Consider the following 19,308-nt stretch of genomic DNA (forward strand, 5'->3'; position numbering starts at 1 on the left):
AAAGACAAATTTGTCACAACCCTTATTTCCATAAAGGCTTTTTAAATACTTAACATCAAAGGCAATAGAGGGAAAAAATTGTCTTTAATTTTCACATATCCTCTCTTACTCTTCTACAGGACCAAGTAATATATCCAGGACTTTGGAATGAATTTGTTTGGTTTCAATACTATTATGTAAATTATAATAAAAATAGCAATAAAAATATATTACATGTCTCCTTCAATTTGGAATCATTAAGTCTCTTTTCAGTAATTCAGAACTAAAATGTTTCTATGGGGTTCTTACATGATAATTCCTACTAGAGGCATCAAGGAATTTGCAATGATTTGTTTTGTCTTTGCTCCTGAAGAATCTATTCATTCTGTATACTCGTGTCCATTAAATTCAACTAAAGTCTATTCTACAATAAAAGGGAGTAAACTTCTGATACAGAAAAAAACCCTGATGAGTTTGAAAATCATTATACTGGGTACAAGAAGCCTGACACAAAAATAATACATACTATTTGAGTTCGTATAAAATTCTAGAAAGTATACACTAATCTAGAGTCACAAAAGTAAGATCAGTAGCTCAGGAGCAAATGGGGTCTTACAAAGAGATATGAGGCAATTTGGGGAGGTGATGGAAATGTTCTCTATCCTAATTGTGTTGGTAGTTTCATAGGTGTGTACCTATGTCAAAAGCTCATGGAATTGTGCCCTTTAAGTTAATGCAGTTGTGTACTTAAATCATACCTAATTAACTTATTTAAAAAGTCAACTACATAATTATTCTAAAATAAAAAGTTTAAAAATTCAACTAAAGATGTAATAGAAAGGGATTAGATAAAGAATTTTTCCAATGGTCTCATCAAGAGTCAAGTTCTGGGCCCGGCGCGATGGCTCACACCTGTAATCCCAACACTTTGGGAGGCCAAGGCGGGCAGATCACCTGAGGTCAGGAGTTTGAGAACAGCCTGGCCATCTCTACTCAAAAATACAAAAAAATGGGCCGGGCATGGTGGCAGGCGCCTGTAATCCCAGCTACTTGAGAAGCTAAGGCAGGACAATCGCTTGAACCTGGGAGGCAGAGGTTGCAGTGAACCAAGATCGTGCCACTGCACTCCAGCCTGGGTGACAGGAGCAAAACTCCATCTCAAAAAAAAAAAAAAAAGAGTCAAGTTCTGCCTTCTAGATGGTGGCAATTTGAAACATTGAAAGTTGGTATACCATTCTTTGAAGAGGCTAATAAGCACTTTGGATCCTGTAAGCGTTTGGAAAGCAGCACCTCCTTCTAAAAAGTGGTTTATTCATGGAGCTTCCATCTGAACAAACAAGCTGAAATCACAGATGCTAAACAAACAAGCTGAAGTCGCCGGATGCTAAGGAAGAGCAGTATTCAGTCATTTTCTGGTTCCCCAGGAACAGACAAACAATTTTGCTTCCAGTTTACTGCCAAGAGCCTGTGTTCTCAGTGAAGCAGGTGCTCTCAGCGAGGGTGTATCTGGTGGGAATATGAACAACCTGAGCCTACACCTGTGGCCAAACAAGGAGCTGCCTGTCCCGTATCTTCTATGGTCAGCTCTTATCCATCTTAAGGTGAAGATGAATAAGTAACAACAGCCCACTCATGACCACATCACCAGCATTCTCTCCCGCACCTGCTGGAGCCCTCTGCTTTATGTTCAGTGGTGAGGACCCCTTAAGTCATGGCACAGGCAGGGCTAAGTGTTAGCCAGGAACCACTACAAATTTCCCTTTCATGCAAAAGAGCTGCTCAGAATGAGTACTTACCTTGAGCACCACAGGACTGGGCCCATCAGCTCTATCTCTGATCTAGGCATAACTCTCCCATTTACCCCGAATCCCCAAGGAAAAAAGGCTAGAAACAATAGTAACTTTGGAGGAGGGCTGCTACCAAACTGTTTCAGAGCAGTTCTGATGGAGAAAATCTTTTTTAAAAAATCAGTTACTATTTCCTCTCTCAATATGCCTTTATAGGGTTAGGCATGCAAACTGTGAGGTCTTCACTGGCCTTAAATTTTCAACTACAAAATGGGTATAATAACATTACCTACATCATAAGATTGTGGCAAACATTGAATAAAATAAAATATATAAAGTGTTCAGGAAAATGCCTAATACAGAGAGAGTACTCAATACCTAAGAGCTATTATTTAGGTAAGAAAACCTCAGATCTTATGCTGAAAGCAACAGAGAGTAAAAAGATAAGAGTAATGTTGAGAAAAGGATCGAGGGATAAGACAAAAGGAGCAAAACAATCTCTGAAATAGAGCCTGAGTTTTCTGTGCAAGCTGTAGAAAACAGCCATATGAAACGCTCAGTACATAAAGGACACCTTTGCCTTCCTTTCTCAGGAAATCAAAGAAATCCAAGTTTTTAAGAAAATCAGTTTTTAACACTCAGCCAATCAACCAATTTATCTCTAGGCATTTTCTCCTTGAGAAATATTGTGAAGAGGGATTTCCTTTTGATTGTGGTGCCGTGTGTTTTACAAAGCAGCAAGGAAAGGCTTTTATACACAGCTGAGCAACAAACAAAGAAAAGCTGACCAGACCTATCAAGTGGGACTCATTGATTTGATGGGAGAAACTGTTGCTTGACTGCAGGTTGCAGATGATTTTAAATTGGATGGGCTTGTGAACATCTAAGAAAGGAGGTAATTTTAAAAATTGGAAGTCTATGAACTTTGAGTAGCATAATGTAACAATAGGTGAGACAGAGTCAAAAATACTCAGCCCTTTAGAAGAGTAAGAGAGAATATGTCAAAATTATGTCAAAAATACCTGTACAGATGTGGAATGGGAAAAGACCAACTTAGTACAAATATAGCCTAACACCTCAAGTTGAGCACAACCTGAATATAAGTCAGCAATGTTCATGATTGTAGGCTGTATAAACAGGAGCTTAAGGTATATGATTGGAAAATAACCCCTTCCAAAATCCTCAGCATCAGCTAGCAATAAAGTTAAGAATGCAATTCCAGGGAATTAGCCTGGAACTTTTCCAGATTGTCTGGAGTAAACTGCCAAGAAAGTGGAGTGACACTTCAGAAAGATTCTTCTTTCTGTTTTCAGTGTTAACTCTCATTTTCTCCATCTTTTTGACCCAGTATCTCTTCTTATGGAATTTACAACAAATATGTCAATATTATGATGATAACTGTATAATCAACCCATTAGGTACCTACCAGACGATCTTGAATTTTATCTACAAGGGTTGGATCACTCAACAGTAAAGTGGGTTCACTGGATGAATCCCCAGAAATCAAACGAAGTTTGGCTTCATTGACTACCGTAGAAAGTCCAATGGTGATAAATGATATTCCTGAAATTCTGGCATCTTCAGAAATACTTTGAACATCTGGATTCTTTGGATGGTCGATGCCATCAGTCATCAGCAAAACCACTTTCACACCATCCTTACGCCCTTCTCTCTTAAGTAGCCTAGTGGCATTGGAAATGGCATAATAAGAGAAGGTACCTTGCCCTATTAAATTCATAGACTTGACCTTCTGCTTAAATGTCTGCAGGTCCTTCCAGGAAGAAAAAGGTGGATCAATTTGGACAGAGCTGCTAAACTGAAGGGCTGCCAGTTTGATGTCATATTCCAAGGAGCGACCAGGAGTCAATTGGAAAATCTTGTCACTCAAGCTATCCACGAAATCTTTCTGTTTATCAAAGAGGACAATTTTAGAACTTTCAGAGCTGTCCACGATGAAGACAATATCTATGAAACAAATGGAGCCTGAAACAGAATAAACAGGTTAGGCAAAATAATTATTCCTATCATGAAACAAATTTGCATAAGGAAAGCCCTGAAGTGGTGTGTTGTATATTGTTTGGTGTTGAGAGCAGCGTGAGGAGAGAAGGAGAGACACGTTGGACAGAAGGCTTAAATTGTAAAAAACTAAATGTCTAAGTTTATGAATTATTTTCTCCTTGTAAAATCATGCAAATTAAAAATAAATAAGATATCTTTTATTCTGAGCATCTTTTCAATGTTAAACCTGCTGAAAGTGGGAAGAAATGGGAAGTCAAGATGCATCACATTTTAAAAATCCAACTAACACTGAGCATAGTTGTCTAGAAGTAAATGATACTCTAATTCTCAGGTTGTGTCATATTGGTGAGTCCCTATTTTTTTTAAAACTTTCTTGAAATCAAGGGAGAAAATGACTATACCCCCTATACCAAGAGTAAGTGGAGAAGAAACCTAACTTAAACACAACTTAAGTTTAAATCCCAGCTCTGTGTCTCACTGGTTAATTTGCCTATGGCCTTGAGTATGCCACTCGACCTGTTAAGACATCAATTTTTTTAATCTACACTATGAGTGGCAATCTCCGTCCTGCCTATTTTACAAGGTTACTGTGAGGCTCAAATGAGATAATAAGTGCACAAGTGCTCTTATTAAAGACTCTGATGTGCTATAAGTATGTAAGGTATATTATCATCATATAATTTTATCAAAGTAGACTATCACATGTATACATGTATATGACTTGCTATTTATATCAAATGCTATTTAGAAAAATTCACATAAGTATTTTTAACAGGCTAAACTTAAAAACAAACAATTTTTTTTTTTTTTTTACCCTGGACATCACTTTTCCTTGCAAGCAAATTTGATTTTGGTCCTTTCTTTCTTTGTCCGGATACTGTTTGACTCGTAAATGCTGACAAAAGCAGGAGATAGAAGACAAAATATCTGTTCCACATTATGGTAGATGGTGAAAAATCATCTGTCTTGTAGCACCTTTAATAGAAAAGTCAGTTACAAATACTTTAATAAAATATGGTGTTTGTTATTTTTAAATTTCAAGCCAGCAGGGTTGAAAACTGGCATGTGACTGGAAAAAAGAGGTTTTCATTCATATTTCTAGAAAAATATTCACATTGAGATTTTGAAAGATTTCAATCCAAATAAATCATGGCACCATGACCAAACATTTATTAGTGAATATTTCTATATATTCAAAGAACTATATTTAAGTATTCTTTTTTTTTTTTTTTTGAGACGGAGTCTCGCTCTGTCGCCCAGGCTGGAGTGCAGTGGCGCGATCTCGGCTCACTGCAAGCTCCGCCTCCTGGGTTCACGCCATTCTCCTGCCTCAGCCTCCCGAGTAGCTGGGACTACAGGCGCCCGCTACCACGCCCGGCTAATTTTTTGTATTTTTAGTAGAGACGGGGTTTCACCGTGTTAGCCAGGATGGTCTCGATCTCCTGACCTCGTGATCCGCCCGCCTCGGCCTCCCAAAGTGCTGGGATTACAGGCGTGAGCCACCGCGCCCGGCCTAAGTATTCTTAATTCTGCATTGTATTTTGAGGAGCATGGAGTTGGGAGAGCCATTTAAAAACATTTCAATCCCGCTCTATGTGATTACTGTGGTTCAATCACAGGGTCTGCTTTGACATTTCCAAATTCTTCAGGGGGAATTCAGATTGCTATATGGTCATTTCATTCACTTTCATTATAACTGATTCCTGACAAATCTAGTATTTTGTAGAACTGTAGACAACCACCACCCTTTCAGGCTTAATACTACACACATAACTTCAGTGAGTTCAGAGGTCAAGGTAAAAATTAAACGACCCTTCTGTTTCCATAGAACCCCAACTCTCTTTTCTACCCTAGCTTTGGAAACTTTGTCTCCACCAGGGGTTCAAAGCTGCATATGCAATGAATCAAAAGAGTATGAGAGCAAAAATAATAGATTTGCTTAAAAGCAACACTCTTCTTCCAGTGATGGCTAAAAGAACTAATGGACAGAAATGGGACTTAAAGCCAAGAAGCACCCCCTCTGAATAGCCCCGTGAAACTATTTTTCTGGGTGGATTAACAACGAAAAATCTAATTCTGTATTAAAATCCTCAATCTTCATCAGTCAGTATGCCTAGCTACACACCAAATGACTCTTAAACTCACAGATTTCCCTGGGAGGAGAAGACTCATGTGTTGCTGCCTCAGTATACCCAAGAGAATGGGAACGAGAAAGCTTATTTCGAATCAATACTTAGTATGGCTTAAAAATGCTTGCCTGCTGAAACTTTATTGACTTCAGGAGTTCTGGAAAAGGAATCACATTTTCCTTCTTTGGCATCTTGCCTTTAGGGGATAAGAATCTGGGAAATCATGAGCACGATTTTTCCAGACTCTGAGTAGAGAGTGGAAATATATGTAAAGGCAGTGAGGAGTGAGATGGAGACTGACTTTTTTCATACATGCCAGATGGATAAACCCCAAAGGGAAACAAAACTGTTGGGTTAGGAGAGGACCAATGGATGGCTTCATGCCACAGTCTGCTCCTCACATAGCATCATCCAGCTGGAAGTGTATTAAAAGAACTTTGGATAGGTATGACCAAACATCTTGTGTAGCAATTGGCCAAATGCCAACTGATCCTCAGACAAGGTTTACTAAAATGTAAAGACAGCTAGGTATTAAAAACAAAACAAAACCAAGAAGTGTGCTAAGGAAATAGAACACACAAAGGCCATCTCTCCTCAAGTTGTCCCTTTGCTAACCAAGGAAAAAAATAAATGATGTACAACTTTAAGTCTGAAAGTTAGTGTAAAGATAAGGCTATGTGAAAAACACAGTTGTTATTGCATTTTCAAAGGGGAAAGGGAATAACACCATGGCCATGGTATTACATATGACTTTTCTCTTTGGTTGAGTTCATACCATAAGGAACATCTCAGAAGTTCTGGAAATAAGAGACTGAGAACTGAATTCCATTGAGAACTGAGCAAGATTTTATAAGCAACATAATCAAGCAACTCTTCAAAACCCTTCATGTAAGGTTTTAGAAATACTGGCTTTAAATAAAGATTTATCTTTTCCCAAAACTAAGCACCTGCTCTTACTGTTTTCTTGGCATATAATCATGAATTTGTACCTGATCCCTGTATATATGATATTCACAAACATAACTTTTCCATTGACAATAATCCCAATATCTCATATTTTGTTCTTATTTGCTCTGACATTGTTAATCTAGCCCTCCCAAACCAAAGTCTTGTTATTTCTTTCTGTTTCCCTATTGTAGCCAGAAGACATTTTCATACCTCTCTAGATTTGTTTCTCTAGCTTGTTAGTTCTACTGCTTCCCTGAAATATCTTTCTCGTTTATTAATTTGGCATCTTGAGAGCCCACTCATTTCTAATCACTTTTTACCATGTTTTATTTTGCCTCTGTTTTTAATAATTCTCACCTTTCTCTCTTTCTGATGTCACGTACAAGCAAAATAGGTTTCAGAGGAAACAGTGCCATTAGTTAAGTGAAAGAAATGTGAACCTCTGTGTTTACTATAGGTTACATTTTATAAATGCAGAAACAATCATAATTATTAATCAAATACCATAGTTTTACTTTTGGCCTAAAATGTATTTGGGGTAAATATCAGGATCAGTAAATAAATCCAAGATACTTTATTTTTTATAATTTTTCAAAAATAAAATGATCTTATATCAGAGTTCACCAACTTTAGTTACAATGTTTGCATCTCAGTTTCTACACAAATAGAAAATGATTGAATAAAGACTTTATTCAAATTGACAAATTAGCCAAGTTGTAAAGTATTCTATAACTAATTCTGAATTGTAAACCCTGTTCCAAATTAAGAAAAAGATGTCCTAAAATATATTAACATCGTTGTAAAACAATTTAGAAGACTGTAAATTAAAAATCCATTTCAAAATAACTTTAAATTTTAAATTTCTTCATTTTAACAATGTTAATATTTTTCTAATAATTGATTTGAAGTAATTGCAGAGAATACAAACTATTGACAAGCTTTCTCACCTAATAATTACGTAAGTAAGTCATTTAGTCTTCTACAGTTCCATGATGGTCCTATCTGATTTCAAGTGGCTAAAATAAATCTGTTATGTCTTACCTTATAAAGTTTGTCAAACAGGAATTAAAGACTAGTTGAGTAAATGCCAACAGCAAGGACTGTGGTTGGGGGTGAAGTTAGCTATTTGATATTGTTCTGTTCTGTGGGAAATAAAAGTGTCTTTGCTTTAGGATCTTTTGCAGTCTTTTGTTCATGTTTATTCGACTAAGTCAAAGCAAGAGTGGTCAGGCATTTGGCCAGGGTGCAAGATCTGGGTGGGATCAGTAAGCAATTTAAAGGAACAGTGTCCTTTCAGAATGAGACTGTGTTTTCCAGACTATTGTAAAAACAACTTGAGAGAACTTTCTACATTTTAGGCATTGGTTGACAGCCTGCCTTTTTTTCTCATGCTATGTCCTTCTCTTTTTATTGCTACATTTCTTTGCCTGGGGGATGTGCTCTAAGATACTGGTTCTGAACATCTCTGTGAAGGAGTATAAATGACACCAGACTCAGATTCAAAGCTGTTTTTTTAAGAGAGGTAACAGTTTGATTGTTATTAAAGCTGGATGATGAGTACATAGGTGTGAATTGTTCTAGTCTTTGTATTTCTGTGATTTTTGAAATTTTTCATAATAAAAGGTATATATAATATACAGGGAAAGAGTGGTCTGAGTATAGTCATAGTTCTGCCCCTAACTTTTATGGGGGCTTCAATTCCCCACTTATGAAATGAGAGAGTGGATTTAATCATTTATTAAGATGTGTTCGAACTGTAACATGAGAGGTTTACAGCGGTTAATATTTTGGTCTCTCTCTAGGAAAGGAGGTCACTGTGGTTTTTCCACTCCCTGTTTCCCTATTTTCTACCTTGTGGTTATGGCCCATATTAAGTCAATGTTTATCATGTAATATGTACTGCCAAGAAGCCACCTGACCCCTAGACAACTAACAGGCAGGCTTCTCCACGGACTTCCTCTGAAATAGAGAATAGCAAGATCATCCGAGAAAGCAATATAAATGTGCATGTTACGGTTATTTAAAATGAACTTTCTTAGCCATTTTAATGTGTATGAATTTCCTTATTACAGCAATAATAGCCTCCAATTCATGGACACTTACCAGGTGCTAGGCACTGTCCTGAGTGCTTCACACACATTACCTCATTTAATCCTTCACAATCACAACCACCTATATACAGTAAGTCCTCACTTAATGTCCTCTGTAGGTTCTGGAAACTGTGACTTAAAGTGAAACAATTGATAATGAAGACAATTTTCCCAAGAGCTAATTGATATAAATAAGAGTTAAGCTCTTATGGCATATTCCTAGTCACAAAAACATTACTAAACCTCTAAATACTCAAAACACCTCTAATAATAAACATTGAAATAAATCTAAGCTATATATACATTTATGAAAGATTGATAAAAACAAGATAACTGCTTACCTGCATATTCCAGTTCAGGGTCACGGTTGACCAGATCCTGTCCCAGCAGCTGAGGGTACAAGGCAGGAACCAGCCCTGGACAGGATGCAGTCCTGTCAAAGGGCACACATACACCCACCCACTCTCTCAGACAGGCACCATGTAGACACACCAATGCATCTAATGGGCAAAGCTTTGGGATGTGGGAGGAAACCCCAGGACCTGGAGAAAACCCACACAGACATAGGGAAAACATGTCAACTCCACACAGTGAGCCTGGCCCAGGAATTGAATTTTTTTTCTCATCAATGTTATAACAAAATGACATTGAACAAAATATTATTCCAGGACCCCTTGTACTTAGTAGATGTTGTAAGAATTCGAATTTTTCCAAGATGGAGGCAGAGAGAGGTTCAGTAACTTGTCCACTGTCATACTAAAACCAGAGAATGGCAAAATGAACTTTTAACTCAGGCTTATAAGACCTGTGAGCCTCACTTATAACAACTACTGCATCATTCAGTATCTATGCGAATGTCTGTGTTTTCACTGTCTCCTCCTCACAAAACAGGTTTCGAGGAACTGAGGAAGTTTTGTGAGCCTTTGGTAACAGAAAGAAGAAACGGTGGGTATAACGCAGAAATAACAACGGAATTTCCTAGGGAACAACCATATATTTACCTGATAGCCTATGGGTGTTAGTCACACTTTTTACTTTTGTAAGATGAGAATCAAGAGACAAGGAAGTAGCATCTTTTCAGGTCAACTCTCTTTTTGCTGAGGCAGGTTAAAAACATGCAGAATAATAATGCCACTAAGAAGCAAACAGGTGATTCCTAGATGGGGGAAATGGACTAAAGCCCTCCTGCCTTGGAGCTGTTTTGATTAAAGTTGGTGGGAGGTTGGAGTCCAACTTAGTCATCCATTCCCTTTCATTCTCCAACATTAAATAGGGTAACTCAAACCAAAGATTTGCCACCTCTCATTCTCAAGCGTGAAAATCAGCACTAAATTAATTGGGAAGATTATGCAAAATAAAATCTTCAGTTTCATCAATGTATAAAAGACAACTAGTTTTGCACCCAGAGAAACAATGCACCACAATCTTAATCCCAACAGATGGTCTTGAATTAGTATGCTATTGGACTTACACCAGAACAAATAAGAGAGCATGGATAACCATAATGACTAGAAAAAGGCAACGTGGAGCCCATGCCCTTCTGATAGTTATTTTGTAGTAAAAGTCTTTATGGAAGAAATATAGCACACTATTTTCATTGTTACTACTATAAATAGCCCAGAGTAAGCAGTCATATTCGTGAAATAAATGATTATTAGAAGTAATTTTTAGTGTTTATCAGTCACTTGAGGTCTGTGATACAATAAATTGCTCTTCTCCAAAGCTCTGCTAGATGAAAATCTTTTTTCAACTTTTTCAAATTCTTTTAATATGCTACCATAGTAGCATCTGCATTGTGTTTATTGATTCTAGTACCAGTGCCAACATCTTAATTTTAGTGGTGATGATATTTTGGGGTCCTAGAATCATTTAAAAAGAGACAAGTCTGCTAGGACTTACATATTTCAGAGAATTGTATCTGCATGAAGTCATAGAAATACACACAAAAAAAGGCTGGTAACAAATCAAAGTTATATATTTTGACAAAGATTAAGGCATAGTATAGTTTCACAAGTTTCTCCCTATTTTAGCCACCTCCCACACTGCTGATCTAGAGTAGAAAAAAAAAATTACCAACTAACAAGGAAGAAATTAATGACCTTCGTACCTGATTTGAAGAAATTTGTTCTTGAAGATCCTTTCCTTTCTTTCTTTCTTTTTTCTTTTTTTCTCTTTCTTTCTTTCTCTTTCTTCTTTTTGTCAGTAGAAAAGCTTGATATAGTAGAATTTCTAACACCTGCCCCAAAGCTCTGAAATTTCTGGGATTCATTATCCTTGGACCCAGAATATGACCTAGGCATTCTCTCAACTCCTTCATCAGTAATTAGAGGAATACTGTCTTAGTCCATTTTGTGTTGCTATAAAGGAATACCTAAGGCTGAGTAATCTATAAAGAAAAGAGGTTTATTTGGCTTACAATTCTGCAGTCTATGCAAGAAGCATGACACCAGCATCTGCTTCTGGTGAGGACCACTGACTGCTTCTACTCATGGCAAAAGGTGAAAGGGGACCAGCGTGTGCAGATCATATGGTAAGAGAGGGAGCAAGAGAGCAGGGAGAGAGGTGTCAGACTCTTTTAAACAATCAGCTCCCCCAGGAACTAATACAGAGAGAACACACTCATTACCGCAAGGATGGCATTAAGTCATTCATAAGGGATCCACCCACATGACCCAAACGTTTCCCATCAGGCCCCACTTCCAACAGTGGGGATGAAATTTCAACACGAGGTTTGGAGGGGGCAAATATGCAAACCACGGCAAACACCAAAACTGTATTGGTCTTATTTGTCAACAAAGGGAAAGATTGAAAGCATTCAAAGACAATAAGAAAATAAAAATTATCATTGGTAATAAAATACAGGATGTGGCATTGCTTAAATGTGGAACAGTGTGACTTCAGTCCCTATTCCCTCACCAAATTCTGATTGAGTTGATCCTTCCACATTCCCTCTACTATTTTTCAATTGTTACTATTATTTAATAAACTTTATGGTTTAGAGCAGTTTCGGGGTACAGCAACACGGACTCAATTATCTTTTATATCGTTTACTCCCTAAGATCTCTTGCTTCATTATTTGCCATTCAATCCCCAGCTTGAATAATTGTGTCACATTTGCAACACACAGTGCCTCATAGGCTACAGTGACAGGCTAAATTCCCATTATACCAATCTTATGACTATTAATCTCTTTCTCTAAAATGTTTTTTCAATATTAATATTTCTTCTTTCCATGTTGTTTATTCCTGACTAAATGCAATTCTTTTAGACCAAAAATAAATCAAGGTGCCATCTGGAAAGTTTTACAATTTTTTTTCTAAGAAATATCTGAAAGTAGATTGATCTAGTCCTATCATAGGTTTGAATGTTCAATATTTTTCTTTAATTATTTTCTTTGGTCAATGGATAGAGCAGTTTTAACTTTTTCATGCAGAGCCTACAGATAGAGAAAGATCAGATCTATTTATACCTTGACTAAACTCTGCTTTAAATGGAAAAATATTTCTATTTTTCACTTAGTTCATTTTACTTTCAGATATTAGACAGTGTTATTCTAGATCTTGGTGAATTATTTGATAACCACTGATTGGTATTTAAACTTTTCTTGTATTGGGGACAAACAATAGTGTTAAATCTCTGAACTGGAAGGAAACTTAGAAAGCACTTTTATTTAATTCTGCCATTTCACAGTTGATAAAATAGAGGACAGATATTAAGACCCACCCAAAGGTCAAATCATTAATCAGTGAGGGACTAAAATTTAGGTCTTTGTGCATCAAAGTGGCCATCTTTCATTATCTCTAAATGCCCTAGAAAATTTTTAGGCCTTTGCGCTATCCAGGCGTGTGCTTGAGCAGGAGAAAAAGGAGGCTGTATGGCTAATAATTTATATTTATAAGGATTTAACTTTAGTGGCAAATGGCTCAGAACAAATCATCATGGGCTAAGTTCCAGCACATTAAAGAGTCTCACGTCTCACTGTGTAAATCTTAGTGCCTGGGCCATTAAAGGCAATGAACACCACCTCTTCGAACCCTGGGTTGAAAAACTTTCTCCTCCAGGTTTGGACAGGTTTATCCGAGTAGCTGGGGATTGTTACAGCTACTTCAGTAACTGACAGCCCATGTTTTTGATCCCTAATCAAAACATAGCCAGTAATATAGGTAGATATCAACATTTGCATGAATATTAAGTTGTAGAAACACAATACCTACTTGGGTTTTCTGGTCAGTGTATTGAGATTTAATAAGAATATCCAAAAAAGTTTTAAAATAACTCTTCTAAATTTCCGGAATAAAAGTGTTTTAAGAGCATTAAGTAACTTATTATCCCATGTTATATTAAGCCATTACAATGCTGGTTTACACAACATTGTTCCCAGTTAAGGTAATAGGGTCATCTGTTTTTTTCATTGCATCTAAATTATATAGTTCCTCCTGCACAACAGTTTGTTTCTCCTTCTGCCCTTATAAATTCTATACTAAGGGTAAATTATTCATGGACAAAATTTATAGAAAAGGGGACTTGAGGTGAATTTTTTTTTTCCTATCTGGGGATATGAACAACCTTTTAATAATACTAAATTCTACACAGAAATAAAGTACCTATTATCATTATTCATTGTTTATATCCAGAACTATAGATTTTGAAATCACATATATAATGTTATTTAATGTTGAGTAACTTTTACTTAATTATATATTTTCTGTTATTCTAATTGACCAAATTCAGAAATGCCAAATACTAACACAATTTAATCAGGACTCTGCATGGGTCTTCAGGAAGTGTTGTTTGAAAAAAGATATTTGGGCACCACCTTGTGGGACTTTGTAGAAAGACACAGTGTGAGAGTTTGTCAACTATTGTTAACAGATGAAAAATTTTAATCGTCTGTGATGCTGAACGGGTGGAATATAAGTTGCTTTCTACAGCTTTTTTGGGCAGAAGAATGAGGAGACGAACCAAAGAGTGATAAAACTACTCTTATATAGGATCAAGAAGCTCTCTAAGTAACATCTGATGAAATCCATAACTCATTCACTTAACTAACATTAACTTAGTTTCTACTATATGTGAGGCACTGGATAGAAAACAGATAGATGCAGTCACTTCAACCCAGTGAAGAAAATAAGCAAGTAAAGAGCAATGGCAAGTTTCACCAAAAAAAAAAAAAAAAAAATTAAGTAATCACATATCTAACTCTAGTTGACAATACCATGCTGCAGGGTTTGGGCACAAAATGTACCAGTGTCTGCAACTTACTTTGAAATGCACCATAAAGAAAGAAGATGGGGCTGGGTGCGGTGGCTCACGCCTGTAATCCCAGCACTTTGGGAGGGCGAGGCGGGCGGATCACGAGGTCAGGAGATCAAGGCCATCCTGGCCAACATAGTGAAACCCCGTCTCTACTAAAAATACAAAAATTAGCTGGGCGTGGTGGTGCATGCCTGTAATCCCAGCCACTCAGGAGGCTGAGGCAGGAGAATTGCTTGAACCAGTGTGCTGAGATGGCACCACTGCACTCCGGCCTGGCCACAGAGTGAGATCCCATCTAAAAAAAGAAAGAAAAAGAGAAGAAAAGAGACGGGTAGAAGAATGGGTAGATGCGTAGATTATGCAATAGAGCAAATATGTTCATTGCAAATACAATTGTGAAATCTAGGTGGCAGGTAATGGGTTTGCTGTATAATTCTGTTAACTTTTCTGTATGTTTGACAATTTTCATAACAAAATATTAGGCCAAAAACAGCAAGAGCAATATAGTGTGATAACATCTATAAAAGAGACCTACACAGAGGGCACCCAGCTCAGACTGTGATATGGAAGTTGGAAGTGCAGGAGCAGAGGATAAACAGTGGTTTCTTTTATGCCATGTTAAAGAGTTTAAACTTTATCTTGAAAGCAACGGGAGCCACTGAACAATTTTAAGCAGGGTTGTGACATGATCACACTTTCATGTTAGGAAAATCACTCTGATTGCTGTGTGAATAATGGCAGGAAAACAAGCTTGGAGGCTGAGATCTACTAGGAAACTTACTATGACACCAATGAGAGATAAGGCTCTCAAGTACCAGCAATGAGAATGCAAAGTGAAGAAGTCTAAGAAATATTAAGAGCAGAATCAAAGAGCTTAGTACCTAATTGGCCTAGGAAAGTGGAAGAAATGAAGGAGAAAGATGGTACCCAGCAGTCTGCCAAAAAGTATTTAATAACTGTCTCTCTGGGGAAAAAAGTGTATTGTACACATATACATACGTAAGTTTATCAGAAATGTTATTGATAAAGAACGTATGGTATAAAATTTTCAAATAATAATAAAATACACAATATTCTCTATTATAAATTCTATATAGCAAACTGACTCATACAGATTGCTTTCATTGATTTTTGGCCAAATTCTTATATCCTTAGCCAATCTATGGTTGTAATTGATGAACGAGTGTAGTTCCAACAAGAATGTTGGTTGGCATTTTCCTCTTCTTGAACAAGTAAGACAATAGTGAAACAAAGAAAAAGGTGGATGTGCATTGAAACTTCATTTGTTTGTCAATGATATAAGCAACTTTGTAGCTGAATAAAATAATACTTTTCAAATACTGAAACATTTTCTTAGTTTTTTTCTTGTTCAACTGTTACAGATAACATACACTTTTGAGTTTAATCTGCATTATTGTTTTCTCCATCACTTTCTTTGGCCTAGACAATAAATAAGACAGTAATTCAAGCCCTAATTTGTAGCAGATTTCTATTGTGTAAAAAGTCCTACTATGTCAGATTTCAAATTACTAATGTGACATCACTGAACACAGGGTTGGAAAGAGAAACACAAATATATAGCAGCATACCACTATGCAGGATTTCCATCATATAGTTGCCATGGATGCAAACAACTTCAAGTACACACACAATAGTAAGATTTAGTAAATAATTAGGAAGTAATGAGTTTTGAGTATTTATTACTATTGTTTTTAATGTAATTTATTTATTTGTAAGTTAAATATATAATACAACATTTAATAATATCTGCGGTTAACAACTGGCTCAAAAAATTTCTGGAAATTTAGCAGTTGACCCTCACAAGGTGACATGAGCCATCTTCAGCACACCAGAGACTATACCTAACATCCAGGCTGTGCGGTGCCCTCTTGCCTCTTAAAAGAGTACAGCACACAGGTCTGAGAATTGGTTCTGCCACTTTTTGACGCTGGACCTGTAAGTTCTGAAAGCCTCAGTTTCCACATCCGCAAGTGAAGACTATGAGGAGGAGCCCAATAAAAATAAGGATAGCAACAGCAGCATCCGAATCAACAACAAAAATAACACCTCTCTCACAGTGTTGTGGTGAGTATCAAAAGAGCTTTGTAACCAGTAAAAATCCATAAATGTTCTGTAATTTCAAAAACAACTTAAAAGACAAACTAGTAAAAGAACAGAGATTATAACAAACTATCTCTCAGACCACAGTGCAATCAAACTAGAACTCAGGATTAAGAATCTCACTCAAAACCACTCAACTACATGGAAACTGAACAACCTGCTCCTGAATGACTACTGGGTACATAACGAAATGAAGGCAGAAATAAAGATGTTCTTTGAAACCAACGAGAACAAAGACACAACATACCAGAATCTCTGGGACGCATTCAAAGCAGTGTGTAGAGGGAAATTTATAGCACTAAATGCCCACAAGAGAAAGCAGGAAAGATCCAAAATTGACACCCTAACATCACAATTAAAAGAACTAGAAAAGCAAGAGCAAACACATTCAAAAGCTAGCAGAAGGCAAGAAATAACTAAAATCAGAGCAGAACTGAAGGAAATAGAGACACAAAAAACCTTTCAAAAAATTAATGAATCCAGGAGCTGGTTTTTTGAAAGGATCGACAAAATTGATAGACCGCTAGCAAGACTAATAAAGAAAAAAAGAGAGAAGAATCAAACAGACACAATAAAAAATGATAAAGGGGATATCACCACCGATCCCACAGAAATACAAACTACCATCAGAGAATACTACAAACACCTCTACGCAAATAAACTAGAAAATCTAGCAGAAATGGATAAATTCCTCGACACATACACTCTCCCAAGACTAAACCAGGAAGAAGTTGAATCTCTGAATAGACCAATAACAGGAGCTGAAATTGTGGCAATGATCAATAGTTTACCAACCAAAAAGAGTCCAGGACCAGATGGATTCACAGCCAAATTCTACCAGAGGTACAAGGAGGAACTGGTACCATTCCTTCTGAAACTATTCCAATCAATAGAAAAAGAGGGAATCCTCCCCAACTCATTTTATGAGGCCAGCATCATTCTGATATCAAAGCCGGGCAGAGACACAACCAAAAAAGAGAATTTTAGACCAATATCCTTGATGAACATTGATGCAAAAATCCTCAATAAAATACTGGCAAAACGAATCCAGCAGCACATCAAAAAGCTTATCCACCATGATCAAGTGGGCTTCATCCCTGGGATGCAAGGCTGGTTCAATATACGCAAATCAATAAATGTAATCCAGCATATAAACAGAACCAAAGACAAAAACCACATGATTATCTCAATAGATGCAGAAAAAGCCTTTGACAAAATTCAACAACCCTTCATGCTAAAAACTCTCAATAAATTAGGTATTGATGGGACGTATTTCAATCTATGACAAACCCACAGCCAATATCATACTGAATGGGCAAAAACTGGAAGCATTCCCTTTGAAAACTGGCACAAGACAGGGATGCCCTCTCTCACCACTCCTATTCAACATAGTGTTGGAAGTTCTGGCCAGGGCAATTAGGCAGGAGAAGGAAATAAAGGGTATTCAATTAGGAAAAGAGGAAGTCAAATTGTCCCTGTTTGCAGATGACATGATCGTATATCTAGAAAACCCCATCGTCTCAGCCCAAAATCTCCTTAAGCTGATAAGCAACTTCAGCAAAGTCTCAGGATACAAAATCAATGTATAAAAATCACAAGCATTCTTATACACCAACAACAGACAAACAGAGAGCCAAATCATGAGTGAACTCCCATTCACAATTGCTTCAAAGAGAATAAAATACCTAGGAATCCAGCTTACAAGGGATGTGAAGGACCTCTTCAAGGAGAACTACAAATCACTGCTCAAGGAAATAAAAGAGGATACAAACAAAGGGAAGAACATTCCATGCTCATGGGCAGGAAGAATCAAGATCGTGAAAATGGCCATACTGCCCAAGGTAATTTACAGATTCAATGCCATCCCCATCAAGCTACCAATGCCTTTCTTCACAGAATTGGAAAAAACTACTTTAAAGTTCATATGGAACCAAAAAAGAGCCTGCATCGCCAAGTCAATCCTAAGCCAAAAGAACAAAGCTGGAGGCATCATGCTACCTGACTTCAAACTATACTACAAGGCTACAGTAACCAAAACAGCGTGGTACTGGTACCAAAACAGAGATATAGATCAATGGAACAGAACAGAGCCCTCAGAAATAACACCGCATATCTACAACTATCTGATCTTTAACAAACCTGAGAAAAACAAGCAATGGGGAAAGGATTCCCTATTTAATAAATGGTGCTGGGAAAACTGGCTAGCCATATGTAGAAAGCTGAAACTGGATCCCTTCCTTACACCTTATACAAAAATCAATTCAAGATGGATTAAAGACTTAAATGTTAGACCTAAAACCATAAAAACCCTAGAAGAAAACCTAGGCATTACCATTCAGGACATATGCATGGGCAAGGACTTCATGTCTAAAACACCAAAAGCAATGGCAACAAAAGCCAAAATTGACAAACGGGATCTAATTAAACTAAAGAGCTTCTGCACAGCAAAAGAAACTACCATCAGAGTGAACAGGCAACCTACAAAATGGGAGAAAATTTTCGCAACCTACTCATCTGACAAAGGGCTAATATCCAGAATCTACAATGAACTCAAATAGATTTACAAGAAAAAAACAAACAACCCCATCAAAAAGTGGGCAAAGGACATGAACAGACACTTCTCAAAAGAAGACATTTATGCAGCCAAAAAACACATGAAAAAATGCTCACCATCACTGGCCATCAGAGAAATGCAAATCAAAACCACTATGAGATACCATTTCACCCCAGTTAGAATGGCAATCATTAAAAAGTCAGGAAACAACAGGTGTTGGAGAGGATGTGGAGAAATAGGAACACTTTTACACTGTTGGTGGGACTGTAAACTAGTTCAACCATTGTGGAAGTCAGTGTGGCGATTCCTCAGGGATCTAGAACTAGAAATACCATTTGACCCAGCCATCCCATTACTGGGTATATACCCAAAGAACTCTAAATCATGCTGCTATAAAGACACCTGCACACGTATGTTTATTGTGG

General features: G+C 37.1%; 1 protein-coding gene across 5 annotated transcripts in view; it reads right to left on the bottom strand.

The window, feature by feature from the left end:
• Positions 1-16,458, bottom strand: part of COL28A1 (collagen type XXVIII alpha 1 chain) — a 177,025-nt gene extending 160,567 nt beyond the window's left edge. For 2 of the 5 annotated variants that reach the window (XM_063815224.1, XM_063815223.1), the window contains exons 1-4: positions 9,294-16,458; positions 7,904-9,081; positions 4,600-4,760; positions 3,193-3,749 (exon numbers count right to left, since the gene is read on the bottom strand). In XM_063815224.1, the coding sequence (XP_063671294.1) occupies positions 3,193-3,749; positions 4,600-4,723 (681 nt within the window). In that variant the 5' untranslated portion in view covers positions 4,724-4,760; positions 7,904-9,081; positions 9,294-16,458. The remainder of the gene's footprint in view (positions 1-3,192; positions 3,750-4,599; positions 4,761-7,903; positions 9,082-9,293) is intronic. The other 3 variants (XM_063815221.1, XM_063815220.1, XM_016957075.4) reach the window with 3 other exon arrangements.
• Between the last annotated feature and the right edge of the window lie 2,850 nt (positions 16,459-19,308).

This window comes from Pan troglodytes, chromosome 6 (assembly GCF_028858775.2).
Source record: "Pan troglodytes isolate AG18354 chromosome 6, NHGRI_mPanTro3-v2.0_pri, whole genome shotgun sequence".
Taxonomy (NCBI): Eukaryota; Metazoa; Chordata; class Mammalia; order Primates; family Hominidae; genus Pan; species Pan troglodytes.